The 12,188-nt window shown below is 36.1% G+C and overlaps 1 protein-coding gene across 1 annotated transcript in view; it reads right to left on the bottom strand.

The window, feature by feature from the left end:
* Positions 1–317: 317 nt before the first annotated feature.
* Positions 318–12,188, bottom strand: part of SLCO4C1 (solute carrier organic anion transporter family member 4C1) — a 39,350-nt gene continuing 27,479 nt past the window's right edge. Inside the window, exons 8-13 of the mRNA XM_067464529.1 lie at positions 11,244–11,439; positions 10,083–10,236; positions 8,218–8,399; positions 7,027–7,091; positions 4,281–4,418; positions 318–3,559 (exon numbers count right to left, since the gene is read on the bottom strand). Coding sequence (XP_067320630.1) covers positions 3,441–3,559; positions 4,281–4,418; positions 7,027–7,091; positions 8,218–8,399; positions 10,083–10,236; positions 11,244–11,439 — 854 coding nt within the window. The 3' untranslated portion in view covers positions 318–3,440. The remainder of the gene's footprint in view (positions 3,560–4,280; positions 4,419–7,026; positions 7,092–8,217; positions 8,400–10,082; positions 10,237–11,243; positions 11,440–12,188) is intronic.

Below are 12,188 nucleotides of genomic sequence, written 5' to 3'. Positions count from 1 at the left end.
AGTGACAACTTCCAAATGGCATTAATGCCCTTGTATGATCTCTCAACTCTGACAGGCCTATGATCTACATAAAATACATAAAATGTAGGAAATTACCTTATATGAAAGGAGCTTGAAATTCTTGCCAGTTATAAATTTAAGTAAGTGTTTTTCTAATGCTGTGACATTAGAGCAATGCCTTCCCCTATCAGAACTTTGAACTCAACAGTGGAACACTTCATTTGAAGCTAATAAGAGAACTCTAAAGCATTATTCATTCAGAGACATAAGAGAGCCCAAAATATAAACACACTAATAACAAATTTCAGTGGTGAAATTATTTTAATTCAAATATTTAAGTAGCATCTCTTTGAACAAAATATTCTTTTACATGTTATGGTAATTCTCTAAAATATTTTTTCCCATTTAAAATGTTACACAATGTGATTTTGACATGAGAGGAATTCAGTTCATCAGGAAATTTGTGCATATATATATATATATATATATATATATATATATATATATATAAACAAAAAAGAGTGAAAACATCTGGCACTATGGAGCAACCTATACCAACATACAGGTAGCTTCCAATGAATAAAATCATAATAATCACACAGAACATGAGAAAGCTCAGTTTTCTATTATAATGGAAGACAATATTTCTTGATACTTCAAAAAATGGGCAAGATACAAAAGTGAGTCTTCAACTCACAAAAAAACCCCATTACACCAGAACTGAGAGGACAGTGATTCATCTTTCTCCCCATGTACCAAAACATGTTCTGAAGGGCTATTACCCCCCGCAGTCCATTTTCAAGTAATGCCGAGAACTGCATGGAAAAAAGAGACTTCCTAAAATTCAACTGCAATTTCTCCATATCTTTGACATGTTCTTTAGGATGCTATCCAAGAACTCATTTTCATTGTTTCATTCATATTTACTTTTGTACATACTTATGTCTGCTACAGAATGTGAAATCATTGTTCTCTACAGGAAAACTGCAAGAGAACAGCACAATCAAAATCCAGATATGCCAAGTCTGTATTTGTGACTTTTGGCATGAAATAAAGAACTCACAAAAGTGAGTTCAACAAGCAGTTTGAGATGTATTGCTGTAAATTGATATCGAGAATGAAAAGAAGCAATTCTACTCCTTTGGATATCCACTTCATGGGTTGTGGCTTAAATCCTGAAGGCACTTAGTTAACAGTAGTTCTTATAATGTAAACATAATGTTCAAGATAATAAAAAGCTAACTTTTGTATTATTTCTTTATTCACATACTTCAATTCACCCAAAATTATAAACAACTTTTAACAACCCAAAATGCACAAGAAAACCAAGGACATGAAAGACAGTGTTTTCTTGCCGAATTGATTTCTTTTTACTATGAAGACATATGGTCTTCATCACATTATTACCTGCAAGCATCCTGGGATGCTTGTAACATAGCTGATCAATGGAGCCATGCCGCCCATCACACAACACAGGCTGATATACAGCAGGGCCCCATCGATGAACTGGGGCACATACATCCTATGACACTGCACCCAGAATATGACAATGCTTCTCCATGTGTGATGGAGAAGCATCACTGCCAGCGAGGCAGGGCAAGGGGTGCCAGGATTGACCCACTGCCCTGCTGATTCACTGTGGAGGCTCATCAATGTGATGAGGTCCATAGAGCAATGTTGTTTAGCTTTCACTGAGCATTGCAAAAAAATATTATATTTTCATTTATTAATGGATTGCCTGGAAGTAATGGAATGCTGTGACAAAACAAAGAAACTGTAAAACTCTTCTAGAGCAATAAATTATCATTTGAGTTTAACTACAACAATCTTAACTTCTACAGTCTTCCTCTTCGGCAGTCTTTGGGTCATTGCTGGCCTTTTCCCGCTACTGATCTCAACTATCACTTTTGGATGCCTTTGTAAGATCAAGCACATTACTATTTAGCAGGATCATTCCTTCCGATCCACAGATGCAAACAGCAGGAGAAGGATGTACAAATAATCTACAAATACACCTTAGAAACCCTTTATGTATCTTCCTCTAGAAATAGACAGACATGTGTATGCTTATGTGAAAGAAGGCACTGATGTGCAAATGCCATTCAGAACCTTATGACAATAAAAAAAACTTTGTTTCGTATTTATCAATCACACATAGGTGATTCAAAGCAAAATTTTGGAATACTGGACTTACACATTTGTCAACTTTAGGTAAGATTGTCACTATTTTATATGAACATTTACATTCACCTAATAGACACAGAAAGTTGCAAAAAAGTACATTTTAGACTGCAGCTGCCAAGCTGGCTGGTGGATTCTGATACCGGAAATTACTTTAAAATAGTAATTTCAATGAGCTCTAATTAAGATTCACTGTTAAGACACATTAAAAGATGAAGGCTGTTGATATACTTCCAATGTTGAACTTCAAATACTTGATAAAATACTGGTGAATGTTGTGACCGATACTAATGTTCTATTAAATAGCCATTCCATAGTAACAGAGAATGACTTGGGAGACATAGCAACACCTTTTCTGTATAATCATGTGATGATAAAGCTTCTGTCAAGGCACAGTATTGAAACTTTAATGAAATCTGATCATAAGTACACCGTTTTGTCACCAGGAAGCTACGTAAACATTAAAACACATTCATCTGTTCAGCCATTAACAAATTTACAATACACCGAACCTATAGTTAACTAAGCAAAGTCACAGCTACATATTTTTCCTGGTTTATAGAAAATATCTGTGAGCTTGAAACAAGCAAATTAGTATTTGAATATTACTTCCTCAAAGTTTACTTGCTGCAACCATATCTCCAGCCATGCTGACTGAAGGATTTTGGAAACTGCCATCCAAAAAGCAAACCTTCTGCTGATGCTTTCTGGTTCTTCACTGTTCAATAGCAGACCAGACATGACAGTTCATATGAACAGCTCGAGTGCACAAAAGCACTAAATGTATGGACTGCTTGCAAATCAGATTTATTAATGTATGGCCATCATGATTACCAAATCAGTTTTGTCTCTATATTCAACTAACAGGAAGAAACCATTGCATATTTCATTGGATCTCCACTAAAACTATGTACCTGTTCGTGACCCATGTGCTCTCATAATTACATAAAAAGCTGCTGAGTTTGTGGCTCACATGACAAAAAAATTAAATAAGACAACTCATTCTTGATCAGTTGATCAAAGAAAAAAATAACCAATATGAGTAGTCTCACATTTGGTCTGAAAAAAAAGTGCTCCCCATGACTGATGTAAACCTGGATATCTGCATTTATTTTAAAATGCAAAATGGCTAATGAAGAAATACTCCAGTCCTGTAGCATTGCTCATATTCAGTCTATTTGGCCACTAGGACACTGTTTTACAGAGCTGCCACTTCTGTCCATCTTACTGTTCATGACTTTCTCTCAAAAATCATCTTGTTATAGCTGGACAGAAATTCCAGTTTCATCTTTGTTATCTGAAGCTGAATTTGCCAGAGGCTTATATAACATCCATGCTGTAAAAGTAAAAATTATAGAAATTACCTTGGAACATGCAGCTGTAAAAGAGAAATGAAAAAAATGTATGATTACCCATCCGGCTTATGAGAAAAACCATTTCCTAACAACTGATATAACTTTAAAAAGTAGATTTATAACCCATAAAGTAGCAAAGACATGAATGTATAAGACCTATTAGTTAACAGAATCAATATTAGTTGTAATAAGCCAGTTTCAAGAAACAAACATCTGTGCCACATCTCTTATCCCCACCAATTAAAATCAGTGATTCTCAGCAGCTCCAAATTAGAAAGAGAGAAAGTCCTCACTGAGCCATAGAAGTAAAGAGATCTCCTTGAGTGGTCAGCTGACTGAAGACCAGCTGAAGGTCATTCCAACCACCAGACAAATGGGAACAAAAATCTTCAGCTAATAAAGTAATGGTGCTTTGTTTGGAGAAAATGTGACCCACAACATACACAGGCCTCTTGTCCATGAGCCCACATCAATCCCTAAAAGCTCTCATACTAATAAATGATGGTATTTCTTTCTAAGATTACCAAAAGGGTTAGTTTCACCTCAGTTTGCATGGACTTTTTAAATAGGAGAAGAGAACCATTAAGCTTCCCAGAGCCATTAGAGGTTATGAATGTAATATTAATCAATGAATGGTAACAGCTAAAATTTGCCTTCCCATCCTTTAGTTTCATCCTTCCCAATGGTAGAATTTTTAATATCATTAATGAAACCAGATACATATAGAAGCAATGTAACACTTACTTATGCCCATTAACATATATGCCATTTTGCTGTTGTTATAGGTCCAACATGATCCTCTAATTCCACATTTATCAACAGACCATAATGTACATGTATGGTCTATTGCAACACCAAACACAATTGGCCCAGGTATTGTGCCTGTAAAAGATAAGTGAAGTATAATTAATGTAAATACAAAATCTAGCGGATGAACCTCTTTTGTAAAGTGGTAAATAAGGTATTTTAGGAATGCTGTACAAATGCTCCTAATCAAGATGGCACAGTAAAAACATCAGACAAACTTGTTCATATAAGTTTTGCTTAAGCAATGCTATAAACATAACATTTATTAGTAAAGATAGATGAATGGACAGTTGCATAAAAAGAGAAAAGGAATAAAGTATTTCATATTTTCAGTTTCAGAACTCTTGTTCCCAGCTCCCTGTATATATCATAGTGCTTTCCCCCAAAAATGAACATCATCTTTATATGGATGTCTCTTGATCTAACCCTCTGAGAGTAGATAACTAGCCAGTGAAATAGTGTTTAAAATATATTTCTTATACTTTAACTAGTAACTGTAATAGTTTGTATAGTGCAAAATTAGGCATATCTACTTAGAATTAAACTGCAAGAGCTTAACAGAACTTATTTCCAGACAGAGGTTTCAAAGTAATATAACATTACAATGAAAGTGACAGAGCAAGTGAGAATGAAGTGACTTTTTAAAGTAATGGGTAACATTTTCTAGATATTGTTCAAGGTATATTTAAAGGGCATTTTAGACCCATTTTGGAATTATTTCTTTCAAGATACACACCATTCTTTTAATTCTTTTCCCAGAAAAATTAATTGAAGCTAAAGGGGAAATCCAAGCCACAAATTATAATGCAAATTTATTTTTAATATTGGAGTGAGTAACAACAAATTACTTTGTAAATGCTGTAGTGTAAAATGGAGAAAATACTACTTAAATTAACTCTGTACATCAGTGCCTAGGTAAATCTGCATCCAAATAAATACACCTAGAATTACAGGCCAAACTAACAGAGAAAGAAGGAAGTTGTCAAAAATGAAAACTTTTTACTATTTCAGTACAACTTTAGCTTTTGCAGAATATTTTTCAAGAAAGATTTTCAGACAAACTTTCAAACAAAAGAGGCAAAAAAAAAATCCCCATATTCAATCTAACTGATATTGTGAGGTGCCTAACTTGTGCTCCTATTCAGACGCCATTAGATGGAGTTGTCTTTCTCTTTCCTTAGGCAGATATACAAACAATGGGATAGCATTGTGTGATACTAATCTAGAGGTCTTGGGAGAAAAAACAAATCTTGTGCCCCTCTTCAGCCAGCAATCATTGGGAAAATCTTCATGCAACCCCCCAAACAGCAAATGGGATGCAGAATCCCATGGCTCCTTTGGGTCTGCCCTAGTTCCATATTGCTAGGCTTCAAGGAAAATACAGATCATTATAATTCATTTTGTATCCATCAGCTGTAAGCAATCTGAAAATGTTAACTAATACTTTCAGGGAATTAGTTAAAGGTGTAGTCATATTCATTTGTTTACTTTTTATTTAAAACAAACTTATTTTCAATGGCTAGCATTGTAGAGATGAACAATAACTGAATAATTTAATAATTGGTAATAAATACTGTCTACCTATCAGGAAAGCACCCACTGCACAAAGCAGTCTTCCCTAAATGAGTGCCCTCCGATTGTATTGAGACTATGGTCCTATCTTCACTGTATAAAAATGTGACATAGGGAGTCCAAACAACAAAAATATTGTGTAAGGAGTCCAAATGATGCTTTATGATAATGCAGATTAATCTGGATTAATCCATATTAATGGAGGAATGTCCAGATCTTTGGAGATATGGGGTTTGCGGCGACTGCTCCCAAGATTGTCATCCACAATCTTAGCAGCAGTCTCCATGTATGCTCTCAAGCAGCCCATGGAGGAGGGACGGCAATGTCATCCTTCCCTCCCTCACCTGCTTTCCTAAGTTTAAAGTATTTAAAGGAGGCTCTTTGCCAATTTTGGAGGCTTCTAAGGGCTCTGAGTAACATCTAAATTATCTCCTTCCTTCTTCAGAATTCTGTCACATCATTTAGATGCAAATCAGGAGCCCCCAGGCTTGGTATGGAGGCTTTTTAAAGCATTTTAAATCCAGGAAAGGGAACGAGGGAAGGCAGGGAAGGTGAGGTTGTGGCCTCCTGTAAATTTGGGCCAGTGTTGAAGGGCTCTATAATTCCTGTAACTCCATGGACAACATTTGCTAAACCCAAACAAATTTGGATGCCATTGGTTCAGGGTTAGGACTGAATTCTATTTTCATTTTTTGCCAGGCAACAGGAAAGCATTCTCCACTGCCCATAATGCTAGCTTAAAGGGTGTACAGCAGGATTGCTGGTTCTCAAATACCTCTGTACTGTAATGCCTCACTGCCACATGTGACTACACACTTGCCATGGAAAATGAACACCTTACTCTGTCTAGTAGTAGAGTCATTCCCTACCTAATGATCTCAAATTTTTCATATAAAAGTATGATCTTCAGGTCCTCATGGTTCTTGAGAGTGGGACTATTTCTGTTTACAAAGGGATCTTGTAGTATCTCTGGGCATCTGATGAAGTAGACTTAAATCTGTGGAAGTCCATGCTACCACTCTCATTCACTTAGTCTTAAAGTACCCACCAAATCCCTTGACAGTCTGATCCAGACTAAAAACATGTGTTAAAGATTTTTTAAAAAACATACCGATAATTCGTAGAAACAACATGTGAACACCCATAGCAAATGACCGGTTTGTTTCTGGTACACATCTGGAAAAGTTTGTAAAAGCAAAAATGGAGAGAATAATTGGTACCAAAGCTTTATCATATATAAAGTCATGTTTGAAGTTTAAGAATATGTCAATATTGCAACTTTAAAACTTTATTTCGATTGTGGGGGTTGCTATTTCCAATTGGTATTTACCATTCAAAAGTAGGAACTTACTTTTTAAGGAAATCATAAAACTCCCCACCCCAATTTTTCAGGTTAAAAAAAACCCTGGTTTACTTATGAATTTTAACTAGTTAACCAAATCCTTATGCTAAGTCTATGAGACACAAAGAATTAAGAGTCCCTCCAGAACTGCAAGCACTATCTCAGGCAAATATGGACAATTTCTTCACAGTGTCATTACTTGCAGCAATAGCTGATGTAATGAAGCAACCATTAGGGGAGGGGGAGGTTGAATGCTCTCATTAAGGAGGCCAGACTTGGTGGAGGTGGTTGACAGGGGTGGAGCTGCAGGCTATTGAAGACTGCTCTGCCCCCTGCTGTGCTCTTTACTTCAGTGTGAACTAGGAGGCAGGTTTCAACCACCACCACCACCACCCCCCCCCCCAAATTTTCACACACACACCCCAAAATTTCAACCCTCCCCGAATTTTTTTCTGGCTATGGCATTCAACACTACATTGTTTTTTTTTTAAAGAAAAATACAGTTTTCAGAAAGTCAGACATCTGATAATGAGTTACTTTAAGTACTGACCCAGACTAAGTTTTTGCTACACTCTGTTATCACTTCAACAACAAAATAGGTGTTATAAAACAAACTGTTCACAAAGTTTAAATATGTCTCAACTTGTATAGGTAGCACAAACTTTAATATTCTTAAATGAGTAGAAATTTTGTGAACTTCCCAAATAATATCAGTTCAGGCCAAATCCAGCATCAACACAGATATTCTCAAGTTAAGCCATGGCATTCTGCTGAAGCTTTTGCTTGATCTCACTGGATTATTTTTAAGGTTGATGTAGCCATGCATCAACCCCCAAGGACATATAATAACCATTGTCTGTATATACAATATTTGGGAATGTTTTAACTATATAAAAGACATTTAGGTGATTTTTAAAAAGCTTTACAAATCTGATATAGAGAAAGTAACACATCAACTACCTGAGAATGGCCACGGTTGTTGGTGTAACTGCCATAAAAGTAAAAACAACAGCTAGAAAGAAAAAGCTAAGGAACCAGGGCAGGACTGTACATTTGGATTTACATTTTCCCGACAAGGCTCCTTGGATGGTGTTCTCAATTACAACAGTGGGATTCCCTACACAGGAACAGTTGTTGTACACCTAGAAACAATGCATGAAAGAATAATAATACAGCAATAAAAGTAATTAGTCTGATTTTAACTTGTTTTAAATAAAGAAAATGTTACAGTAGAATCTCGCTTATCCAACATAAACAGGCTGGCAGAATGTTGGATAAACAAAAATGTTGGATAATAAGGAGGGATTCAGGAAAAGCCTATTATACATCAGATTACATTATGATATTACAAATTAAGCATCAAAACCATGTTTTACAATAAATCGACAGAAAAAAGCAGTTCAAAACATGGTAATGTTATGTAATAATTTCTGTATTTACAAATTTAGCACCAAAACACCTCAGTGTATTGAAACAGCTCTGGATCCGAGCAGGAGACAGACTGTGTTGGATAATACAGAACATTGGATGAGCAAAGACTCTACTGTACATAGTAAAGATATTAACAAGACTTTCAAGATTCTTTTACCATTGCATATGTTTTCTGATCAAGCTTTATTAAAACTTGCCATGTGTATAAAAACTACACATTTTCCAACTTATCTTCATTCTTGTCAAGGATTCCTGAAACTAGGGAAGCTAATTTTTAAATAATTTTGAATATTATTTAAATCCCTGATGATAACAGAAATCTACAACTCAATCTTGCAGTGTATTCTCAAGTCCTATTAAGAATTTTCCTATCCAGGGTTCCAGCTATTATTACTATCATCATCACCATCACCACCACCATCATCTTTATTTATACCACACCTTTCTCCCCATAGGGACTCAAGGCAGCTAACATTCCACACTAGGCAAGTTTAAAGGTGCAATATAAAAGTTAAAAAGCAATTTAAAAAGCCACCCATGAAACTTTAATTTTAGATATTTTTTTAGACATCAAAACAAGTTATTAAAATTTACATGTTTAATATATTTTTACCCGGTGTATATTAATCATAGAATCATAGAGTTGGAAGAGATCTCGTGGGCCGTCTAGTCCAAACCCCTGCCAGGAAACAGGAAAATTGCATTCAAAGCACTCCTAACAGATGGCCATCCAACCTCTGTTTAAAAGCTTCCAAAGACGGAGCCTCCGCTACACTCTGGGACAGAGAGTTTCACTGCTGAACAGCTCTCACAGTTAGGAAGTTGTTCCTATAGTCTGAAGCCATTGTTCTGTGTCCTAGTCTCCAATAGAAAGCAAGCTAGCTCCCTCCTCCATCATGTCTCCTCTCAGCCTTCTCATTTTACAGTCCTCCTTTATATGGTTTGTCAATTGTATGCACTATGGTTTGACTTCAGGACCCCACATGGATGCTCAAATCTCATTATATATAGAGTGATGTAGTAAAATGACATTCCTTATACAAAATGTCCAGCAACTCAAATGAGTGCCAGAGAACAACTGAGGATTTCTGAAATGGTGGGAGGCTACAGCAGGGTATAACTACATTTCAGCATAGTGCTGATTACATAGCAAAATTAAGACTTCCAATTTTAATATATTTTTTGGGATTGTTGAAACTGTAGATACAAAGGGCTGGCTGTATTTTCCAACACGCATAATGCAAATGCTATCTTGTGTGTTTTTCCCTCAGTACTAAAAGAAATCATTGAATTAATTGAATTAATCTGCAAGTTAATAAAGCACAGACAAATCATCTAAATATTTGACATATCAAAAAAGGTGGATGTTACTTTCTCAGTTAATGGGGTAGTACCTTTGTATTTTTCTGAAGAATTGAAGATGTACATCCAGCATAACATGGAGAAAAATATTGGACTTCATCTGCCCCACAAACTGGTACAAATTCTGAAGGCATGCATCTACAGTGGGCATTGCATGGTGCAATTAGATTTGATAACGTTCCCGTCCTAGAGCAGAGATTTAGAAATTAAACAGCTAAACAAATTCACAATTATTTAGAAAATACATGTGTAGTATATGCATTCAGAAAGATTTTCTCATTTTACCACTACCCCAAATGCCCCTCTTTTCCAATGCTTGTGACTTTTCCTTATCCATTTCTAATGAATTCAGCTACCAATTGATTTGTTGTACTCTTAGATAGGTAGAATGATTGTACATTGCTTTTCTTTCATATCCACAAATCAACATTTGAGTGAATCCCAACTGAAGTACATACAAAACCAATTGCTCCACTAATATCCCTTTATGATACCCTCCAGTCCTATTTCTCCCAGATCTCTCAACTCAATGGTCTAAATGCAATCCAGTTAAGGTAGATACAAAAAAGTGGAACATTCCAAAAAGGATCATTCTTCATCATTCTTTGTTTGTTTTCCCCAAATATGATAATATATGGATGAAATACAGGAATTTCATTTTTTTTCAGTGTTCTCAGTGGCTAAGGTGCTATCAAATTCCATATCTTCTGAACACTCTGGTGCATTCTTTTGTGAGACTCTTGCTTGAGGTTAGTAACTTTTAAGTATGTTTTCTTTTTATCTGTGACTTCCTCTTGTTGTAATACCTGTGTTGTATGCCAATTTTGTTGCTGTATACCAATAAAGGCTGTGTGTGTAGGTAGACTCACCCAATCAATTGGGTGAATCTGTTTTAGCATGGTGTAGTGGTTTGAGTGGTAGGGGTCCTAAAAAGACTAAGGTTCTAATTCCCATCTGGTCAGGGAAGCCAATAGGTAATTTTGATCAAGTAAAACTGCAGATAAAACAGTGAAAGTTTCCAAAAAGAAAAGAGGAAGAATGGGAAATCACATTTTGTTGCATGTAGAATGTAATATTTGCAAATACCAAGTGGTCTCTATTCCTATGGGAACTGCCATAAATACTGATATATTATATTGTAATAGATAGATATTCTTTTGAAAAGAGCACATAGTTCTTTAAAACATACATACCCATTATATGTCTCGGAGACACCAGCAAATGGTTCATTCCCACATTTAGCGAATGCAAAAACTGTATTTAATAAAAGTGCGACCGTACAAGTCAGGAGAATAAACCTGATAATATTTTTGCAACTCATCTTGAGCTTGGAAATCACAGTTCCACTTATAATTTGACCTATTGCTGCTCCTGGGACCAGTACAAGCCCTGGGGGAAAACAAGGCAACAACAATTATCAGATTAATAATTCAAGGCAAAATAAGACAATAAAAAACATTCAAAAGGGAAACAGAAAAACTTTTTTTTTAAGAAGAAGAAGCATCAAATTCTGCCCAATACTGAAAGTTAAGCATATTCAGCCCTGGTTAGTTCCTGAAAGACCACTAATGATTACTAGGTACAGTAGGCTATATTTGGGGAGATGAAACTGTCAAAACTATCTCTGAATAATACCCCTTGCTAAGAAAACTGTAAGCAACCTAGAATGAAAAGCACCTGAACTACACAACCACAAACTCACCTATTCAAGTTTAACTTGGAAGCATTTAAAGGAAAACAGAATCAAAGAATCACTGAGTTGGAAGAGACCTCATGGGCCATCCAGTCCAACCCCCTGTCAAGAAGCAGGAAAATCACATTCAAAGCACCCACGACATATGGCTGTCCAGCTTCTGTTTAAAAGCCTCCAAAGAAGGCACCTCCAAGACACTCCGGGGCAGAGAGTTCCACTGTTGAACAGCTCTCACAGTCTGGAAGTTCTTCCTAATGTTCATAGAATTATAGATTCATAGAGTTGGGAGAAACCTTGTGCGCCATCCAGTCTAACCCCCTGCCAAGAAGCAGGAAAACTACATTCAAAGTACCCCTGACAGATGGCCATCCAACCTCTGTTTAAAAGCCTCCAAAGAAGGAGGCTCCACCATACTCTGGGGCAGAGAGTTCCATTGCTGAACAGC

Source organism: Anolis sagrei, chromosome 2 (assembly GCF_037176765.1).
Source record: "Anolis sagrei isolate rAnoSag1 chromosome 2, rAnoSag1.mat, whole genome shotgun sequence".
In the NCBI taxonomy this organism is placed as follows: Eukaryota; Metazoa; Chordata; class Lepidosauria; order Squamata; family Dactyloidae; genus Anolis; species Anolis sagrei.
Note: the sequence above shows the minus strand (reverse complement) of the source record. Positions and strands in the feature narration are given on the sequence as shown.